The sequence below is a fragment of the Leptosomus discolor genome, chromosome Z, assembly GCF_034619465.1.
Source record: "Leptosomus discolor isolate bLepDis1 chromosome Z, bLepDis1.hap2, whole genome shotgun sequence".
Lineage (NCBI taxonomy): Eukaryota > Metazoa > Chordata > Aves > Leptosomiformes > Leptosomidae > Leptosomus > Leptosomus discolor.
The window spans coordinates 18,362,891-18,385,709 of record NC_141419.1 but is presented as its reverse complement, the minus strand read 5'-3'; the positions used below and the strand labels follow the sequence as shown (position 1 = coordinate 18,385,709).

Sequence of the window (22,819 nt, the reverse complement as noted above, 5' to 3'; positions counted from 1 at the left end):
ACTTCAAAATTTTATCTTAATTGCAAGTAACAAGAATAATAAGGCAGAAATAAAAACAAATGTAGAAATAAAAGCAAAGCCAACTTCTCAAAACGATTCTATGCAATAACTACACAAGCTGCTGAACACTAACACCACTATTATGTTTGGCATCAGCCATGGATTTATCATGACATGACCGGGAAGATGCTCTTTCTTAGTTTGGAAGGCAACTGTCTCACACCAGATGAGTGAAGACCTTGACCTCACCTCAGCTGCATTTTAAATAGCTCCCTATATGCCAGTCTCAAGCTCCTACAGATTTCAACCATTTCTGCAATTAATTCTTCCTTTGCATGCCAGTTCCTTCCACAGCTTTTCTATCCTAATCCTTGACTCTCCCACCCTTTACCTTTAAAGACCAGATCAGGCATGGAGGGCAAATCAACTCCTGTCTCCACCAAGTGAAAAAAAGTTGGAACCTGAGCAACTTAAACACTCCAACTGACATACAATGCCTAGGATTTTCCAGTGATGGGACTAAAATCAATTTCCTAAATTCTTTTTGCCGCGCCCCTCACTTCCAATTTCTTTGTTTTGCCTGAAGATAAACAGAACCAGATTCATACAAAGCTCTGAACTCACTACCTATGACAAAAATTTTTATTTTCCTACACAGAAACGAGTAACACAAACCAAGGGACAGTGACTTCCACTCAAAAAAACCCCAACCAGATACCAAAATAAAACAGATGCCACATATACAGACATGCAATGGCAATAAGATGACAGAAGAATTTACTTACTGTATATGCTAGCAACTCATAGTAATTTTTTAAACTGTTAAAGGAAAGATGAGAGTACTTTTGGGGGGGGAAGGTGTGTTTTTTGCTTGATACTCCACTTTCACTCTGGAAAGTGAGTGAAATGAAAAATTTTCATTCTGGAAAGCATTTGGCATTCCTTCAAAAAGATTTTCTTATTTGAGAAATAAATTTCTTTCCAACAGAAGCAAACAGGTATGTCATTGTCACTTGAATCTCTTCATTAATCCTCTATCACATACTTTTTGCCAAACAGCTATGTAGTATGTTCTGCAGCCAACCATCCTACCAAAACTGAAGCACTAGATCCAGGCATATGCAGTTTCCAATATGAAACAGCTCAGTAAGGCCCAAGCTCAAAGACAGGTGAGCAAGAAAAGATGAAACTACGTTAATGTCTATCTTCTTTGTGATTTTTGCTAGAACAACAGTTCCTAAGAATCAATCCCAAACAGTGCTCAGCTCACCTTTGGAGGCTCAGGTTCTACAATGCCATTCTCTGCACCTTCAGCTGGCTCTTCTGCATCCAAAAGAATAGTCCAGCGATCCATAAGAACGTCGTCCGCCTCATCCACGGAAACTAAAATCGAGTAGGGGTCCTCCCCACTGTAGCCAGCTCCCCAGCGCAAGACCCTCCCTAAGTCATTACCTGGGCAACAACAAAGAACCCCAAAATATGACTGAATTTCATAAGTTAGCTAAAAGCATCGAAAAAAGCATCAGTCTTGTTACAAATCAAGTCACATTAAGGTGCTCCAAACAAGCCATGGAAGTAATTTGATTGGACTAAAAAGTTAACAAGCAGAAAAAATATCTAAGCCTTGCTGTGGTTGCATATGTGCTTAGTGTCACATACAGATATGCTGTCTCACCTGAAAAGTTTTCACAAAAAGTGATGGATAAACCTGTTACAGAGTTGAGAAGTCAGGGAGCAGCAGAGTTCACTGGTTTACAGGAATGGTTGATGCACCTGTGGTTGCCAGGGGGAGAATATTTTGCCCTCTCCAACTCCTGCTCACTCATACACACCATACCAACACCCCTGCTGCTTGTTTTTCCTTCAGAAAGAATGACTGACATTTTCTTGAAAGCTGATATTGCATCTGCTCTCCAACACCAGCCAGAACTCTGTCATGGCATTTCTACTGCAAAACCAAGCTGTTTGTCAAATGGATAAATAAAGACAAACCTTCTAGAGGACTTTCACCCTCAGAAGAACGGTGCTTGCAGTGATTCTTACCTGTTCCTAAAGGTAAGATGGCAACTGAGGGCTCTGAGCACACCAGCTTGTGTCTGATCTCCTCCAGTGCACCAAGGACCCAGCCGACAGTGCCGTCCCCTCCGCACACCAGCACTCGGAAGGAGGGGACTTTAGAGAAGGTGTGAAACCTTCATTAAGAAACAAAGTAAAGGGGAAAAGAAATGTTACAGAGCAGTACAGGAAAAGCAAAGCCTATTAATATGCTGTTTAAGATAACACATTATTATTGGACCACCCCCCCCCCCCCGCCATCAGTTTACCTTTTACTATCAGTTTCAGGATCAACTTCAACAAAGTAAAAAAAAAAAAAAAAAAAGGAACTTTTAGATAAGGCTGTTTAAAAAGAGTGAAAACCTCATTCTTCTATGATCCTTCAAGCTAGAGTTAAATTGCTAATCACCTCCTTTTTCACCAGAGATCTAACTATTCATAATTTCAATGTGAACATCTGTAACACTAAATCCTAGTGGAGATGTTGATTAGTGATTTTTTTTTACTTAGTCATAGGACTCATACTACATTTTCTTCCTCATAGTACTATTTTCCTGGTCGCTCTTAACCTTTTGTGGCTTTTCATCCTACATACCAAGATATCCTGGAAAGGAATTTTTATTTCCCATTGCACAAGAAGCAATGAACAAGCGGAAGCATTTTGCCACAAAGCTACAGAAGGATTCAATGGGCAAAAAAAAAGAACAAATTACTGAAGCTGCAGCTTGAACTACATTAGGAAGACAACAGAATTATACAGGTGTGACAAAAAACTTAGTTTGTGCAGCTTGTTTTTCTTGCCTCCTGCACAAGCTGTGTTTCTCCCATGAACACTTTTGTTTTGAAAAGCTTGTTGTGACAGTTCTTTGTTAAAGCACTGCCGATGGAATGAGGCTACTCTGAGTAGGCTACACCCATCACTTTCAGTTTTATGAAGCTAGTAACAAAGTCGTGTTGATTAAATCAAGCCCTCAGTTCCTGCCTCCCTACAAGCACATTATGTTCTGTTCCTCGTATTTAGAAATGTTGCAGCTGCGATCAGGCAGGCCCTGTTAATTCTGCAATTGTGGCCAAGTTTCAAGAGTCAAGATAGAAGATTTTATCATACTTTCCCATTAGTTCCCATGAAACATCAGAGGAAATAAAAGTGAAAACTAGCCCATGTCAATCAATGTGACATTTCTTATTCCATCCCCATTCAATTACAAAACCTTTTTATTTTTAATAATTATTAAATCTGTGTTATTGTAACGTGTTTAAGACTTTGCGAGGACTGGATGCTACTAGACCTGACACAAGCATATACATAAGGAACTATTCTATTCTCTTTTCTTTAGAGAACCTCAAAGTTTAAATCTGTTTTCACAGTGAGAACCAGTCAGGAGGAGTCTGGTCTTCAGGCACAAACCAGAAACAATTTGGATCTTCATAACAAGTGAATCTGATCCATCCTTTCAAAAAATAACAAAACAACATAAATAAAAAAATCCTAAAAATCTGATGACTTACCCGGGCAGTGGGCCACCATTGGTAAGTTCAAAGACCTGATGTGGGTTCAGTAGCTTTCTAAAACTGTACAGCAGATCCCGACCTTTTAGACCACCACTTTTTGGATTCACAAATACAAGAAGTGGGCAGGAGTTCCGTGGTATCTTAGAAGCCTGAAAGAAGACAAGAAAAAGGATGAGACAAAGGCATGACTAAGCAGGAAAATTACTACTGCATCTCAGAAGTATTTCCTGATGCTTCCTTGAGGCTTAGTAAAAAAATCCAGATTCAATGTCCAGATAATGGACAGGTTAGCTGCTGATCTTGTTTTTCTGGGAGCTGAAGCTTCCTTAACCCACTCTAACTACACAGTTGAGCCTAATGTTAAAAACAAGAGGTGCTTTAAGTAGTCCTTACTACACATTTTAGTAAACAGTCTATGCCAAAAAATAGTGTGATGGATAAAGTACCTTCCCAGAGTGATGTACAATTCAAACTCTTTCCTTGAGAAGACAGAACTTCTCCCAAAAACAACTGAAACATTTATCTTAAGTTTTGTGGTCATCTTAGAATACATGTGGCATGCCCCTTCCCATGAAACAAGAGGCTGAAAGCTTCTTTTAAAAATATTTATTTAAAATTTTTAATCAGGAGGATTTGGTGCCAGTATCTTATGATCCTCACACCCCTCCTGAAGCTGCTGCTGAAAGGGCTCTCAAAGCAATCCAGAAACCACTCCAAAGGAAGCCACTGCACATGGTAGAGGAGAGATTTCCTGGGGTACTCCACGGACTGCGTGGGAACGTGGTACCTGCAGCCTCACTGGAGGTCAAAACTACGAGCCACCAGAAGCACCCCTTTGGGACTGGTTTTCAGCCAGACAGCCCATAAATCATAAAACAATTTGTAAAAGGTTCTAGAAAGATCAGAAAATGCCATCACACCTTTCATCTGTCCTGCCATGAGGCTGTGGGGCAGGTACACATCAGAAAAATCCTTCAGGCATCTCAACGCATGCACTCCAAAACAGAAATGTTTGCCACAGTCCCTAAGTCATGGTAATTTGTACTTACAAATTGGATAGCATTCAGGGAACAGCAATTTGTCAAGCAGCTGACACGATGGATTCAGGGAACAGAACAACAGTGCTAAATATAAGTCAACTTAGACAAGAATGATTCAGGGGGCGGTGAGGCAGCAGCATGACCACAGCATGCAAACATGCAGAGAGATACCAACAGCTACAGAGGGGAGGAGACAGCTCCCAGCGAGCCTGTCAGCTGCTGTCTATGAGCGACCACCAGAAAGCATGAACTAAGGCAAAGAATGGAGAAATCAGGACAAATTAATGTGTAAGCATTTGTGGGGAAGCAAAATAGAATCTGATGTTGAGATAGCCCAGACCATCGTCTACCTGTGAGCCGATCTGGACATTTAAAAACAAATGATCATTTGGGGCTTTCCAGTATCTGAGAGACTTCCTCCAATTTTGCTTTCCTAAAAGAGGTGGGTGCTAATCCTCTGCAAGTCACACTCTGCCAGATACCCGCAAACACATAAAAATCCTTCTCACAGAAGCATTGAACGGTTTGGGTCGGAAGTGACCGTAAAGATAAGATCATCTAGTCCAACCCGCCCACCATGGGTCCACTAGACCAGGTTGCTCAAAGCCCCATCCAGCCTGGCCTTGAACACTGCCAGGGAGGGGGCAGCCACAGCTTCTCTGGACAACCTGTGCCAGTGCTTCTCCACCCTCACAGGAAAGAATTCTTCCTAATGTTTAATCTAAATCTTCCCTCTTTCAGTTTGAAACCGTTACCCCTCGTCCTATCTCTGCACTGCCTGATAAAAAAATCCCTCCCCATCTTTCCTGTAGGCCCCCTTTAAGTACCGGAAGGCCACTCTAAGGTCTCCCCGGAGCCTTCTCTTCTCCAGGCTGAACAGCCCCAACTCTCTCAGACAGTCCTCACAGGGGAGGTCCTCCAGACCCCCGCTCATTTTCATGACCCTCCTCTGGACCTGCTCTTTCTGGTGCTGGGGGCCCCAGAGCTGGATGCAGTACTGCAGGTGGGGTCTCACCAAAGCAGAGTAAAAGAGGAGAATCCCTTCCCTCGACCTGCTGGCCACGCTTCTTTTGATACAGCCCAGGATGTGACTGGCTTTCTGGGCTGTGAGCACACATTGCTGGCTCATGTCCAGCTTGTCATCCACCAGTACCCCCAAGTCCTTCGCAGCAGGGCTGCTCTCAATCACTTCACTCCCCAGCCTATATGATACCAGGAACTGCCCTGACCCAGGTGCAGGACCTTATACTTGGCCTTGTTGAACTTCATGAGGTTTGCATGGGAGCACCTCTCCAGCCTGTCAAGGTCACTCTGGATGGCCTCCCTTCTCTCCAGTGTGTCTACCGCACCACACAGCTTGGTGTCACCGGCAAACTTGCTGAGGGTGCACTCAATCCACTGTCCATGTCACTGGCAAAGATGTTAAACAGCACCAGTCCCAACACCAACCCTTGAGGAATGCTGCTTGTCACTGGTCTCCACTCGGGCATCAAGTTGTTGACTGTGACTCTTTTGAGTGCAACCATCCAGCCAACTCCTGATCCACTCAGTGGTCCACACATCACTCGACAGTTTAGAGACAAGGATGTTGCACTGGACAGTGTCAAATGCTTTGCACAAGTCCAGGTAGATGCTGTCAGTTGCTCTTCTCTTATCCACCATCGCTGTAATCCCATTGTAGAACGCCACCAAATTTGTCAGGCACGATTTGCCCTTGGTGAAGCCATGTTGGCTGTCACCAATCACCTCCTTATTTTCCACGTGCCCTCGCGTACTTTCCAGGAGGATCTGCTCCATGGTCTTGCCAGACCCAGAGGTGAGACTGACTGGCCTGTAGCTCCCCGGGTTCTTCCTTTTCTCCCTTTTAAAATATGGGGGTTATGTTTCCTCTTTTCCAGCTGGCAGGAACTTTGCCAGACTGCCACAACTTCTCAAATGTGATGGATAGTGGCTTAGCATTTCATCCACCAGTTCCCTCAGGACCCACAGATGCATCACATCAGGTCCCAGGGACTTGTGCACCTTCAGGTTCCTTAGGTGGTCTTGAACCTGGTCCTCTCCCGCAATGAGCACTTCGTCATTCTGCCAGCCCCTGCCTTTGCCCTCTTTGACTTGGGCGGTGTGGCTGGAGCACTCGCCGGTGAAGACTGAGGCAAAAAAGTCATTGAGTACCTCAGTTTTCTCCATATCCTGGGTAGCCAGGTCTCCCGTTTTCTTCCAGAGAGGGCTCCTCTGTGTCACTGCCTGCATGAGAAATGCCCTCTGCTATCCAGTGTGACTCGCAGGCACAAACAGAAAACACACCGGGAAGAGGAACACTAAGGAGGTAAGAAGGTTGGTGGAGCAGGCACACACTTCTCGCCCCTTCCTTCCTTGTCCCTTAGGTTCTAACAGAGACATTCTGTTTGAAAATATGTATGTTTTCTCCACAAAAAATTAGCCAAACAAGGTCTATTTTGGCTGACAAAGATCCAGAAGAGCCTCAAATTTTATTTTACTGGAAAGGTTTCACTGCTGGCAAAACCATGAGGCTGGTGAGACAGAGGCTGCAAAGCTGTCCACACAGCTTTCTCCAGAGAAGCCACCTTCATATTATACTGCATCGACTGCTAAGTCGAAACACCTCTCATCTCCACACTCAGGTTATTGAAAAAGGGGAAGCAATTACTCAAAGCGTGCCCAACACACAACAAGGGTAATACATTTCTGTTAAGCACATGGAAAGGATATTTGTAGCCAGAAAAGGAAGTGTAAGAAAAACAATGCATGCCACTGTCGAAAAAAAGAAGGACTTCTTGAGTTGTAAGGTCAACAGCTCAAGGATTCACACATCCAAACAAGAGAAGTGGATTTGCTCCCCTTGACCCATCACAGGCATTAATAAAAATAGTAAGCAGAGCTCTGGCTTTTCCAGAAGTAAAGCCCTTCTCATTACTCCATGAGTTCCTGCACCATCTTCTGTCATATCCCACTACAAACGTTCCTTTGAAAATCTCACAAGCAATGAAAGGCAGAGCAGCTCTGGAAGAAAACGCCATGTCCGATGGGGTAATGAGGCAAATTGTTCCCTTACTGCACTCCTTATTCCAGCTTCTACTCCGCCCTACCTTCCCACCTGGCCACTCCCCATTTCTTCCTCTTCAGAGCTTTTTTACTACCTAAATTTCATCTTGACTCATTTCAACTCTCTGAACAATACGGGCTACCTGAAACATCAGGCTTGGTCCAATGCCTGGAAACTTGTGGGGTTTAAAAAAAGGGGGATAAGGGGTAATAGAAAGAAAAAATATTCAGTTCTGCAGCTCAAAGTAAACAAAAACTTTTTTAAAAAAAAACAAGAGAAAAGAAACCAGCTCAACATTCAAGTCAAACAAATAACTTACACTTGAATGTGGACAAGAACATTTGATTACCTCCTCTCCTTCAGGAAATCAGTTTCTAAAAATACTCATTTTAGAAGTGACACACTGAACACACGTTTTATATTACTTACTTTTACAGGCAAGTTCTAATGCACTGGGTTTAAAACGAAGTAACTAAAATAATTCACAAGGAACTTCAGGGAATCGTAATGATTTTTGAGATGTGGTAAGCTCCAAGGCATTCAAGAGCACAGCTGTGTTTTGGAAAATCGTCTGAGATCTTACCCAAGTAAACATATCGTTGCAAATACGTATTTACAGTTTCTACAAAGCTGCCATCTAGAGTTCCTAATTGTCAAGTGTCAATATTGTAGCAAAAAAAAAGGAAACATTTACCCTGAATGCCACTAAACTCCCAAGCAGTTGCAACTGAGCAGTCCTACCACTCAAAACCATCTTTGTTCAAGTACCTTCTAATGTAAAGCCCTAACAATCCCTAACTATACCTATTTAGGACTAAACGCATCTATGTAGAATAAATAGAAGTATTCTAGAAAGTGCTTAGCCTTACCACTAACTTGCTTCTCATCATCACTCTTCGTTAACCTTAAAGCAGTAAGAAACACTGCTAAATCCCTACATAAAGGCCAGCTTCTAAGAAAACAATTATTTTTCATTAGGAATTAAAATCTCTATGACAGTTTGCACAGCAAAGCAGTGCTGCTGCACTGCTTTCTGAAAAGTACATACTCTGATACAATTACAGATGGCCACAAGGGTAGCACTCTCATGCTGCAGAATTTTTCTTAATCCCTTAATAAAGGCCCAGTGGGGACATTCGAATGAGTTTGTAACTGGGCAGAAGGGGATGCCTGAATCACAGCCTGAGGAGTCCCTTCCCCCGTTAGCCCCAGCTTCAGTGCTCTGCGCAAGGAGTGAAATCTGCAGAGGGGTTTTGTGTTGGCTGGCATTCAAGAAGGAATTTATTGCTTGTTTCTTAGACACAGCTGAAGGAGGCCATGTGATTTAGACACTCTGACAGTTACTGTGAATTGCTTAATTTGTCAGGATTAGCACAACACAGCTCAGGCTGGGCAAGATACTTATTACCCACGCTAATCCCCTTTCCGTTGAGTGTACTTTGTAGTCACATCTCACGATGAAGCAGAACAAGGGTGTTCTGTGCCACAGGCCTGCCAGCACGACAGGCAAGGCGCATCTTCCAGGGTGGCGATCTCTCTCCAGGAACTGCAGACATCTCTAAGTGACAAGTAAAATTCAACATTTGCAAGCTGGCTGGCTGCAGCATCTCCCACGTGCAAGAAGTCATGACACCCCAAGCACTAAATTCCTCCACCGTGGCCAGGAAGGAGCCATTGCATCTGATGAGGAATGATGTGCAAGGTGTCTCAATGCAACCAGAGCAGCAGCTGAGCCAACACAGCAGGAGATTGAGTCTTTACTTTTTTGGGCAAATGCGGCAGTGGAAGAAGGATGGAAACTAACCTCTCATGGTGTTTTGGCTAAGAGGGTCATGAAACGACCATGCTGGACACATTGATGTGAGGAATTAGTGGAATGAATGAAACGTCAAGTTTCACCCATTTCTACTACTCTTAAGGAACCTAAACACAGTGCGTCAGAGGACACTGCACCAGAAAGTAGCATGAGTGACAAAGCCACAAAAACTTGTCACCTTCATGCCGATACAAGCCTCATACAACACTGTTGATTTCCTTGTTCGCCAGTACTGCAAAAGCAGTTCTCATAAACTAGCTTTCAGTTCAAAGGCTCAGCCTTGCAATGTCTTTCACCTTGACGTGCTACCACACAGTGACACCAAACTGCCCCTGCTGGTCCTTACACACAGCAGCTAAACAGCTTTGTAACAGACTGTATTTTTTTCACACTCAATGAAGAGAGTATTTCATTTATTTGAACATTGTGAAACGAAAAAGTGTTTGACTAAATTCTTAAAGGCCCAAGATCATGAAACAGCAGAACAGATCAACACATCTGATCACACTAATTGTTTGACTTCCTAATAAGCAGTGCAAACTGACTCGGCATACAAACTTTTCATTAACGATATTAAGAGGATGAATTGCTTCTGGCAGACCTTACCACGCCAGACTAGAATGGGCCTCCTCCTTAGCAGCTGTATCAGGCACAGAGTAGGCAAATTTCACCTTGGGAAAATGAAGGACTAGCAACCTGCTAACTACCAATTGACCTCTGTGCTTTTATTGACTTTTAAGAAGGGCTGTTTTGTTAGTTTGTTTGTTTTAAGTTACAATTTGGAAAAATCATTCATTAACCAAAACACTGTGGCCTTCATTTTATCACCTATTCTTCTGAGACTACACATTAGCTCTTCGTTTCCAATTTCTTTGTATTTCGTCCAGAAGAGGAATGTCAAACACAGCACGAATTTAATATTGTGCTCAGTTCCTCTATAAGTATTTCCTGGTGCTGTATTTAAATGGTCACATGTATAAAGTATAAACAGAGGCTAATAGTATCATAGGATAAAAGGATAATCTAGGTTGGAAAGTACCTCAGGAGGTCATCTAGTCCAACTGCTACCCAAAGTAGGGTCAACAATCACTCACTAGTTTATCCTGGGTAATTAGTGAACAGCGTAAGCTGGGTGGCCAAAGTGCATATGAACAACATTTGAAATTTTATTTAGGTTAACTCTTGGCTCATTTTAGTGAGATGACCAAATATAAACAATACATGCTGAAACGGAATCAAAATGTATGTGCCCATGTACAGCCCCTATCTCCTTCATACATACAAGAAATTTATCCCTAGCAGTTCCCTGAACAGGAGTTTCTAAAAAACACCTTCCATCAGACAACAGACAGCATTATTTGTATTTTCCTGGCATCAAGAAGTTCACTTCAAACATTATCTAGTATCAGAAAATCAGACACACGTAATCAACAGAGTGGAGCATGTTAAACTTCACACACCTTGCATCGAATCTAGGCTCATAACGCATTTGCCTAAAAACCACTGAAAACAAGCATCCAAAAGCAGTCCCATCTTCATGCTGCCTTCTGCCTCTGATAACAGAAACTCTGACACCTAGTTTGGACAAGGGGAGACCTGGGTTTCTAGGATCTGACAAAACATAATGCCTATGCCTGTGTAAGAACAAGGCTCTCACTTTTTTGGTTGGGGCATAGTTTTTAATCTTGCCAGTTTCATGTAAGCACTGCCTCTAGTATTTGCTCACATAAAAAAAAATAATTTTGCCTTCAGAAAACTTTGACAAGCACAGGACTCTTTAAATGGTAAAAGCAGGCATGTAAGTATGCAACTATGGCTATTGAACTTGAGATCCTCTCATCTAAAGTTGTTTAGTTCCCACTAATTATATATTTTTTTATGTTTTCAACCTTCTGTGAAGTTCTAAGAAGTCAAACCAAGATCCTCACTTCATTTGCCATAATGCAACTCCAGAAAGACAGTAATGGCAAGACACACAACAGCTCAGCAGAAAGTAACTATGGCCATACTCTCTTTAGGACAGAACTTACATCATCCTGGTCAAAAATCACTTTGCTCAGTGAACCATTTCCCTCTTTTCACCCTGAATTTGCTTTGTCAACATGAAACCTATAATTAAACCAACTGATTCACAGGAAAGTGATCTGAAACCATAGAAATTAATAAATCAGAATCAAGTCTGAATTTGTGAAAGAATTCTTGCACTACATCTTTCAAAAGACTATTTTCCTCTGAAATCCACAATGTAGCATTTAAACAAGGTCAAACTCCCCCTGCTACAGAATGTGGGAAACGAAGATACTGTAAATGTGAAGGTTAGCAGTAGTACATTACGTCATGGATAGCGAGGAAAAGCATTTAGTCCACAAAACAAAGTTGTTGTAAGCATTTTAAGAAACACCAGCTAAAACTAAAACCCCACCTAACTTTCTGATCTTTGAAAGGAATAAAGAGGAAAAAACCCCTGTGTTTTGCTCCCCTCTATAGTTGTATAGTTATGCAGTTGTATAGTTATTCCTGACAACTCAACAATAACAGGACAAGTGACTTACCTCACAGAAGTATATGATACACATGAAGTACAGGCTCTCAAGTATTTCTTTTCATCACACTACTTACAGAGACTCATTATATGGCTCCTTTGAATAAAATGTATTTTCACTTACTTCCAGCAGATGAAGTCTTAGGGTATATAATCATAGAATGGTTTGGGTTGGAAGGATCTTAAAGACCATCTAGTTACAACCTCCCTGCCATGGGCAGGGACACCTTCCACTAGACCAGGCTGCTCAAAGTCCCATCCAGCCTGGCCTTGAACACTTCTGGGGAGGGAGCATCCACAACTTGTTTTTCTTTTAAAGGCATATTTTAAATTCAAACTCATCGTTACTCACTGTAACTTCAGGAATCACCACGGCATTCAGAGGCTTGTCATTGACAGTTGTATCTTTAACTAGCATATATATTCGTTCAGCTTCAGAAAAGCACGAAATTTCGAGCACAACAGCACCTGTAAAGAGGCATCAGAACTATTTTTTCTATTTTCTGTTATTATTAGGAAATCAGTATCATCATAGCACAGCAAAAGTTTACTCAGTTTACTCAGGGCACCATTCAGTTAAAGTTACTGTGCAACACTTGTGGTTGCTGGTTATCAGTGAATTGGGCTGTTTTGTTTTTTAAGTCTTCCATCATATCTTCAAACACACCCCAGATTTTTGTTAAAGCAAAGCAGTTTGAGGGCAAGAAGAACAGGACTGATGCATATTTTAAAGACTTCCTTTGGGCTTCAGAAGAATGGCCTGTTTCCATACCCTATCATGACTAACAGGCTGTTCTCATCATGTAAAAGTGACAAAGGTACCAGGTTTCATTTTGTCTCTCATTAAAAGTAGTTCCATTCATTGATAACATCTCAGTAAGAATTATCACAAGCAAAGACCTGGTTTGAGAATCAGTTTAAGATATTTATGTCAGCTTAGGTCCTGTATGGGGAAGAAGGGAAGACAAAAGGGTAAAATAAAAGAAAATAAACCCCTGACAAGTTAGTTTAAAGTAAGACACTCATTGGGGAGGAAAACAGGGCAGGACAAGATCATAGTGCATAATGGACAGCATATGAGATGTAAGCTGGTAACACAACCTGGCTGCAAACAGAAGTGAGAGTCAGGAAGCTGTCAGCAACTCAAAAATACTCAGAAAGTGGAAAAACACAAAGAACAATAAAAATCACATACAAGCAGAAACATCTAAATGACGGTTAAATGAAGTTGTGGCATGAGAAGAGTATCACAAACCCAACTATTTCCCATTGACAAATATGGAAATAAGAAGGCACATCTGAAAGCTTCATGGTTTTCCTTATGAAAAGTCAGTATTAACTAACCATGTGGAAACAGCAAATACTCAAAGGAATTACTCATCAGTCTTCAAAACCATGCTATAGAAAGATTCATTTAGCAGTCAAGTGTCAGTTAAGCCTGTCAAAGGATATGAACACCCAAACACAGAGAAGAGAAATTCCACACTGATGTTTTATCACATGCAGATCTCCACCTGACCACTGCACTACAGCTGCACAGAGACACTGTTGCTCCGCCTCTCAGAAGCCTCATGGCTTTTCCAATCTTGCTGAAATAAAATTTGTACATCAAAAGCAAAACAACAGCACAAAGGATGATGCAGAGATCGTACTGATTTTCTTCAGATTTCCAGCCACTGAACCACCACTCAATGCTGTGATAGGAAACAGTGACTGTGAAACTATCCCATCAAGTCCAAAAGCAGGACCAAATTTCAGTATTTTAGAAGTCAAAACAAACAGAGCAGCTGAAGGGATTTTAACATTCAGTGCTGTTAGACTACTCCCTTGATGTGCAACTTCAAATCTTATTTTCATGATGAAATATTACCACTTTCTGGTACACGAGGCACGAAGCCAAACTTTATATTTTTTTTAATAAGGTAACACTAACCCACTGCTCTTCATAAACACAATGTGCTACATTTTATCTGAAGGGCTTTTTGCTTATGCAGTAAGACTAACATTATCTGAGCTTGGGGCCTCTAGTATTGGGCTGCAGTTTTGAGAACAGACATTGTTTGCAAGACTGAAAATCACAATGCTTACCTTGTGCTTGATAAACATGACTCACAGATACTACATTTGCTGCAAAGGGTAAAAATATAAACACATAAAACCTTGGGTACATTCAGAGTAAATATTTAAAATATTTTTTAAAGTTACATAAATATAATATAAATAAATATTAAAAGTTATACAAATATAGGGAGAACCTCCAGCTAACACTTTCCTTCTCATAAGTTTACTTTGCAAGCTAGAAAAGCTAAACTGATTTTCATAAAAGGTGACTATGAATTCTTTCTGGCATTTGAAGTTTAATTGCTCTTGAAGTTACATAAAAGATTGGGGAAAATGCTTCGTTTCCTGAAACAAAAAGCATGACACATTCCTGACACTGTTTATAGAACACATTGGGTGAAAGAGTATTATGAAAAATCAATTACAGTTCTTTGCAAAAGAAAAATAAATTATTTTCACTGAGTGCTTGTCCATATATGTGTGCACACTCTGCTCATACTTCCCTGTGACCAGGAACAGAGGTCATGAACAACACCCCCCACAAAAAAATGTCACAGGTTAATAAAGGCATGGAACATTCTTGCACAGGGAATTAAACTGCACTGCTGTAATCTGAACCTTGTAAGGTATGTACAGTTCACTCCTAAAAAGTGACGCTTTTTCACTAAAAAAAGAATGATGTGGTCAATATAACTGAAGTAATGCAGTAATAATTCTGTGAATAATGAGCAGTCACATCTCTCAAGCAACGATGAACATGTTAAAATTAATAGAAAAGTTCCCTGTGACAGTACAAGGCACACTGATTTTTCAAATAAGGTCTGAAAATGTTAAGAAAAAAAAAAAGGAGCAATAGATGCTACTACATTTTACTCTGCACAAGCGATTATATCTCAAAACACACCTGTTTACTTACTTTTAATAGCTAATTCATCCTTGAGAATATTTGTGTATTCTTCAGGGGAAAGCTGAGGGGGAAGGCCACCAACAAATAAATTTACTCGTACAATGGATTTGCTGTTTTCCACAACGTAAAATCTTGTTTGATTCATCTGACGTAGTGAAGTCTACCAAAATAAAGAAAAATAAATGACGTGGCATTTGGCAAAACGATATCATGAAACAAAATCCAAAGTAGTTCTGAACTTAGCAATCAAGTCCTCTATGCCTAGAGAATATCACAAACAGAAACAAACTTCAGTCCAAGCACTCAGCTTCTCTACAGATGAGCCAGCTGGAGGGATAACTGATTACTTACTTTTTCTGTAAAAAAGTGGACTCCCTACTTGCTGTAAAAAAGGATGATGTTTCTTTTTCAGATTTACCTTTCTTATGTCCTTGAGTCTGTTAAGAATCAGTTCCTGATTGTCCAAGACCATGCGCTGAACTAGAGACAGCAAGAACATTAATCATGTTTGAAAGCACTGTAAGTTATTATCAGGCTCAATAAAAACAAAAACAATACAAAAAAACTTAGGCAAAATCCACAACTCTGCATACAACTAACAGTAACATAAAGGACCACACAGACCTGAACTACTCATTATTCAAAAGAAAAACGATGTACGTGCTTTGAACAGTCTGATTTTGTTGACAGGTCTTAAACATCACCCTCATACTAAAAAAGGCAGAAACAGCCTGCAGCCACTCAAAAGACAAGCAGTACTTTGGTAACAAGCTGCTTGACAGAATTCTTTAAACTGCATTCCCTGACAACCACAGTAATAATCAACTTCTGTATTTTATTAAAATATTAAAACAGTTTTAACAACTTCCAGCTAAAGTGAGGTTGTAAATGATGCTTTGAAACAGAGCACCAGAAAACAACCAAGGTAAGACGTACACAAGGCTACAATAATCTTATAAAACAACTTAGTGATAATGCTCACAAAGAAAAAGAAGTATCAGGCCAGTATTTGAACTACAAAGATATTTAGTTGGGTGTGGCCAGGGCACCATCAGACTACTTCAGTGGCTTTATTTCTCTCTCCATGCAGCGTTACAAATAATGAACCACAAAGGGATGTGAGAACACCAGCTCAGCTCCTGCATGATCACAAACCTCTTGAGCATTGCTAGGACTGCGTATTTCTGTACTTCGTAACACACACACACATACTCCTTGGACTATCTCAGGACTTGAATTTGCTCTTCATTGGGGGCAGTGTCAGGGGGAAAGAGGAGAGAAGGAAGAGAACCAATTGAACTTTACAATCTTTACTAAATAACTGTAGTTAAGAAAATTGTATCAGTTAAAGGCAGCTCCCCAAAACAGGGCCCTTTGCCAAAGCGTCAATATCCACCAGAAACCACTAATAAACCTTTATGTGATGAGGAAGAAAGAAGGGAACCATATTCCCACAGGACACACAAGATCAAAAAGAACCAACATTACTTCTGATTAAGTATTTCAACATGATGGTGAAGTTTGATTTGTGAGGGAATTTATTGTAAAAAATTAGCTGTGACTGTGTTAAAAGTGGAAAAAAAAAGCTAGATCAGTTAGAGATCTCTTTGGCCAATGCTCCTTCACTTACCTTGCTTACTGCCCATAAGCACTTCCACCAATTTGAAATTCTGGATGCACTCCGTCTACCAAAAGACGCAACATATAAATGTAGTTTCTGAATGAAACAGTTTTGCCAGATGTTTACATGAACATTATGCTAAACACTGCACACAGCAAGCATGGAAAATTAAACATTTTAAAATCAACCACGATGTTCTTTCCCTAACCCACTCCTCCTGAGCCAGGAATAATCTTCATTTTACACACCCAGCCTCCCACACATGGTGTCAGGGTCCCCTGCCCTTAATTGCATTGGCACCCTGGCAGCCCCATGGTGAAGGGGCACCTGAAAAGCACAGCTACCTCTACTCTCCTTCAGTGACCAGCAGCTCAACTAGGCTATTTCCAGAGTGTCCTTCCAGAGAAAGCATGCAGGACTGGGAATGAACCTGCTCTTTGAGAAGATGGCCCAGGAACCAGGCTTGGCAAAAGCAGGCTGACCGGTCCCCATCTCCTGGGGCACTCAGCCAGCATTGATGGAACGAGACCCTCCTCACATGTGCCACTGTCCCTTCTTCAAATTATACTGCCAGGAACCACACGAGTCCCTCACAGCCGGACGACAAATGCTGTCACAGCCAAGAGCTGAACCATTTACTAGGACTATTGCAACCCTGGAAACATGTGACAAATATGAAAAGACCAGTCGTAATTCTTCTAAAAAGAACATATACACCCCACGTCAGGGTCACTCAGGTGGACATGCTTATGACCTTTCGTTTACCTGCCTTCCAAGTAATGGAAGCACTTCTTTGATAACAGTCTGCGTCGTGCTATCCTTATTGACTCGTAGAGAAACATATGCCATTCCCACCCTAAAGAGAAAATAAATACTTATTTTAGGACAATCATTTGACCTATCCTGTGTGTACATTTTTTACCTAAGTGGGAAATTTTCTATGGTGGCAGGCAGAAATTTGTGTTAGTTGAAGAAAATTCTTCACTGAGGATCATGGCAGATGCAGTATTAGCCCCACAGACAAGCAAAGACTTTCATCTCTGGTCATTACAACTGTAGCACTGCAAATTCGTTTCTTCCTACACACAGAATTAGCTGCAAGTCTCTCCTAAAATCTGGTAACGTTGTTGAATTAGCAAAATGAACAAATGTTTAAATTTTATCCCACTGCTGCTGCTGCTGAATGAATGAATAGCCAGTCTTGTTTCCACTGCTAAATATGCTTAAAATGTATACTGTCTCAGTGGTAAATGGAACAGATTTTTTTTCTTTATTTTTCCCTCCTATTCTTGTATCAGAAGTTACACAGCATTCTTCCCACTTAATATTTCTTCCAAAAAACCATCAGGCTTTCAAGTGACATATGTATGTCATCATTTGTTTACAGATGCAGTTAACGTAAAGTTGCATCTTCTTGGCCAATAACAGAACTGCACAAGTTACACAGTATGTTCCATGCACGTAAAGAAACCCATGAGCATGTTTACAGGTACAGAAATTAATTTTATTAATTATTACTTAATAAGGAATTATTATAAATACTAAATATTACTCATTTAGAAAAACAAACAGAAGAATCCTGAAATCCAGAAGAAGAAACTACATTCTCTGTTACATTTGTGGGACTTAAGTAACTGAAACACACTGGGCTAGACTACAGAGGACAAATGTAGCCAAGCAGGATAACACTGTGATAAAGGAGGAAAACACCCACTTCAGCCAGGCAGGATAAATTCTGATCACTTCCTCATCCTTTGGTTTGGCTCTGATGATCCAAGCTTCAGGAACAGATTCTCGGAATACTGAGCCTAAGTTGCTGTCTTCTGCAGCATCGTTCCTGTTGATAACATCATCAGACAGCAGTGCTTGCTGTGTAAAGGTCTGAAGGTCATACTCCTGCTGGTCATCGTTTATGTAGTATGCCCTCAAAGCAGCCTCCTACAATACAGCAAGACGAATTAACGTTTTCTTGAAAAGACACCATTAATACCTGTATAGCCATAGAATTTATAATACCTTACTTATATACCTAACTTTTAACACATGTTTTAAGTGCAGAACAGTGGATAAATACCAATGGCAAAAAACAAAACCAGAGCAAAGTTTTGAAAACATATTTTAGGGGAAGATACAAAAAGAAAACTTGATATATCAATTGATTTGAACACAGTCCACAGTATTTTGTCAAGTGATAGTCACTCCAAAGATAGTAACTCCAAAGATCAAATGTAAAAATTCAGTACCAATAAAGCTACACTCACTGCATGCAAAACTTAATGGTACATTACACTTGATTGTGCCCAACTCCACATACTCAATCTTCTTGCAATAGGAGGATGCTGAAAATTGGTGAGCTTCTCAGCCACAAGGCTGCCCTGAACCCACACCCCCGTGAAGAGGAAAGGTAAGGGTTGTCCTTGGAAGATGTGAACAGTCACAGGAATTTTACATTCATTACTGGCCCATTCCTGAAGCATCTCTGCTAACAGACACTGCAGCGAATACACCCCAGTAAGTCACTTATGAGAACAGGTATTAATTTGCCCTGGTATTATAAGCAGCAGCCTGATAAAATGTGCTTGAAAGGCAAGTAACACTCTTAAAAAAAAGTGTTTTCAGCACTGTACACAATCTTCCTTTAAGATCTCTGACATGCAGAACACTACAGACCATCTTCAAAACTTCTGTTGATTTTGAGCACAATATCAAGATAAAAATCTCAATGAGCTGTAGGTTTGAGCTGTCAAAATTCTGATGTAATAAATTCTCCAGACTCTTGTGCCAAGTCCTTTACGACTTTGAGTCCTCATCATCCTCAATTCTACTGTGCACCACCCCACACACCCTCTGGGCTTCATTTCTGCACAGCATGGGGTCTCCGCCCAGCCCAGTAAATTAAGATCTGTACAGAACATTTGATTTAGTATTGAGCCAGGTTTCAACACCAATGGAGCACCAGAAAAGCTAGGCAGCGGCCAGTATGATTGACAATTCATTACTTTCACAGCCAAGGAGTGGAGGTAACTATGGCAAGCTTCAGTCTTGAAAGCTGATTAACTGAAATGCAACAGCGGTAGCTGTCCAGGATAAACATCAAATCACTGAATTTAAGATCCTGACTATCCAGTACTGCTCACATTAGTAAAATCAGACTTCAGTGTCACACAGGGAAGGAGAATGATTGCTTAACATGGGATATGCTGTGGTCCTTATTATGCTACACATATGTAGGCCACCACTTCTTCAGATGCTCTAAAACAAAAGCAGTACATGAAGAAGTCAAACTACACTGTAGTTTGAAGTCAAACTACATAGCCCATTTACAGATTTTGTTGTCGTTGAGTTACATTTGTAAAACTGCTAGCTTTTGACTATTGTAATACACAATCATATGCCCCTTTATCACACTGGAATATTGACCTTCACCAGGTATCTTACCACAACTTCTTCATTTTTTGCAATCCTTGGAATTGAAATCAGTCGAAATTGATTGCGTTTCACTGCATCATTCCCATCAAATATCTTTAATGTTTGTTTACCTGAATGAAAACAATTACTGTATTTCAATAACACACCCCTCAAATCATAAAGCCACCTGAATAGGAAGCATATAATGGAACTATTAAGAACCTGGTTTTAACCCACTGACTGTTTCTTCATCATAAGCTTTGAGGCTGAATCTTTTTTTTGTTTTGTTACTGTTCATTTAAAACAGGGGTACATTCATGGAGGAAAGCGGGAACAGTATTGCAAGTAACCATAGTTTTATCTTGACTTTTGATATAAGTGTTTACGTGCAACTATACTGCTTATGTTCTCACTTCTTCATCCTCACCTTCAAGACTGCATTTTATTATTGACTAGTTCAACAACCAGAAAATCAAGACAAGTGACACCACCTTCAGAACATCTCTCAAAGCACTGCTGGTTCTGAGAGCATTCTCCCAAGGCAAGTCCTTAAAACAGCTGGTTAACTGTTAGACAACAGGAGAAAATACAGGAACAACAGAAAAACTAGAAGAAGGTACAGCAAATTAAGAACTACAACTCTTCACTGTGTTTCATTTCACTAAAGCCTTATCAAATCCCTGCTCAAACCATGGAGCACAGGTTGTTGCACAGACATCTCTGAAAGGGCGAGGAGTTAAGGATTTCAGGTTCACAATTCACAAAGCTGAGTTACGACTCGGTCTGGTACAGTCCACTGTATGACAAAGTTTCTCTCTTATTTAACCGACTATTTTAAGAGCAATAGCAAGGTGTAACCAAATTCTCACAGAATAGGCAGTTTTTGAGAGGTTTTAAGAACAAATTAATGTTATCAGTCCAATATGTGTGTCCTTACCGTCTGTGGAAACAAATCAAGTTAATCAATCCAGACCAAAAAGGAGATTCCAACAAGACAGACCTTGTGCCCTCTCCTGATCACATCTTTATGAAGAGATTTGAGGTGCTGTTCAGTTTTGCAGGTTCTTTCACGGCTGGAAAGCAGCTTGGCAGAGACACCCTGGGGATCCTGGTGGACACCAAGTTGACCAGAAGTCAACACGCCCTTACAGCAAAGATGTCCAGCAGCATCCTGGGCTGCATTAGTTAACATTATTGCTAGCAGTTTGGCAGAGATTATTGTTTCCCTCTACTTAGCCTTGCTGTAATCTCATTAGGAGAGCTGTGCCCAGTCCTGGGCTCTTCAGTACAAAAAAAGACATGAGTCTACTGGAGAGAATGCAAAGAGGGCCCATGATGATGATGACGGGACTGGAGCACCTCTCATATGAGGAGAGGCTGAGAGAGCTGGGAGTGTTCATGTTGGAGAGTGAACGATCAGGGGAGGGGGGCGGGATATGTAAGCAATGTGTATAAGTAATTAATGGGAGGGTATAAAGGTGAAAAGACAGAGGCAACGGGCACAAACTGAAACACAAGAAATTATATTTAAATCTAACAAAAATCCCTCTTCTACTGTGACACTGGAACAGGTTGTCTAGGGAGGGTTGTAAAGTTTCCATCCTCCAAGATACTCAAAACTTGTCTGGACACGACCCTGAACAAACTGCTCTGATTGACCCTTCTTGAGCAGGGAGCTGGAATAGACAATCTCCATACTGCCTCCAACCTCAGCCATGCTGTGACTCTGTGAAGGGAAGCCTATACAACGGATGTTTGTACAAAGAAAGAGAGACACAAACAGAATAAATAAGATCATAGAATAGCTTGGATTGGAAGGGACCTTCAAAGATGATCTAGTCCAAACACCCTGCCATGGACATTTCTCACTATATCAGGTTGCTCAAAGCCCTGTCTAAGCTGCCCTTGAATGCTTCCAGGGATGAGGCTTCTATCGCCTCTATGGGCAACCTGTTCCTGTGTCTCACCACCCCCATCATAAAAAATTTCTTTCTTATGTCCAATCTAAATCTCCCCTCTTTCAGTTTAAAATGGTTGTCCCTTGTCCTGTCACTACAGGCCCTGGTAAAAAGTCTCTCTACATCTTTTTTATACACCCCCTTTAAGTACTGAATGGCTGCTATAAGGTCTCCCCGGAGCCTTCTCCAGGCTGAACAACCCCAACTCTCTAGCCTTTCTTCACAGAACAGGTGTTCCAGCCCCTTAATTGTTTTTATGGCCCTCCCCTGGAACTGATCCAACAGGTCCATGTCTTTCTCATTCTGAGGACTCCAGAGCTGGACAAAGTACTCCAGGTGAGGTCTCATGAGATCAGAGTAGAGGGGAAGAATCACCTCCCTTGACCTGCTGGCCATGCTTTTTTTGATGCAGCCTAGGATACAGCTGGCCTTCTGGTCTGTGAGCCCACACTGTGGGCACATATCCAATTTTTCATGCACCAGGACCCCCAAGTCCTTCTCAGCAGGGCTGCTCGCAAGCCCTTCATCCCCCAGCCTGTACTGGTATAGCAGATTACCCTGACCCAGGTGCAGGACCTTGCACTTGGCCTTGTTGAACCTCACGAGGCCTGCATGGGCCCATCTCTCAAGTTTACCAAGGTTCCTCTGGATGGCATTCCTTTCCTCTAGCAAATCAACTTCACCACTCAGCTTGGTGTCATCTGCAAACTTACTGAGGGTTCACTCAATCCCACTATCTGTCATTGATGAAAATAAAAAAAAGCACTGGTCCCACTACAGACCCTTGAGGGACTTCACTTGTTACTGGTTTTCACTTGGACATTGATGTGAAAGC

At 41.2% G+C, this 22,819-nt stretch overlaps 1 protein-coding gene across 2 annotated transcripts in view; it reads right to left on the bottom strand.

Annotated features, from left to right (window-relative positions):
- Window positions 1-22,819, bottom strand: part of DGKQ (diacylglycerol kinase theta) — a 96,299-nt gene that overhangs the window by 10,179 nt on the left and 63,301 nt on the right. The window contains exons 8-19 of one of the 2 annotated variants that reach the window (XM_086479892.1): window positions 20,268-20,316; window positions 20,057-20,195; window positions 18,333-18,556; window positions 17,384-17,474; window positions 16,628-16,682; window positions 15,416-15,477; window positions 15,007-15,157; window positions 14,118-14,156; window positions 12,382-12,497; window positions 3,565-3,716; window positions 2,044-2,192; window positions 1,271-1,452 (exon numbers count right to left, since the gene is read on the bottom strand). In XM_086479892.1, the coding sequence (XP_086336018.1) occupies window positions 1,271-1,452; window positions 2,044-2,192; window positions 3,565-3,716; window positions 12,382-12,497; window positions 14,118-14,156; window positions 15,007-15,157; window positions 15,416-15,477; window positions 16,628-16,682; window positions 17,384-17,474; window positions 18,333-18,556; window positions 20,057-20,195; window positions 20,268-20,316 (1,409 nt within the window). The remainder of the gene's footprint in view (window positions 1-1,270; window positions 1,453-2,043; window positions 2,193-3,564; window positions 3,717-12,381; window positions 12,498-14,117; window positions 14,157-15,006; window positions 15,158-15,415; window positions 15,478-16,627; window positions 16,683-17,383; window positions 17,475-18,332; window positions 18,557-20,056; window positions 20,196-20,267; window positions 20,317-22,819) is intronic. The other variant, XM_086479893.1, reaches the window with a different exon arrangement.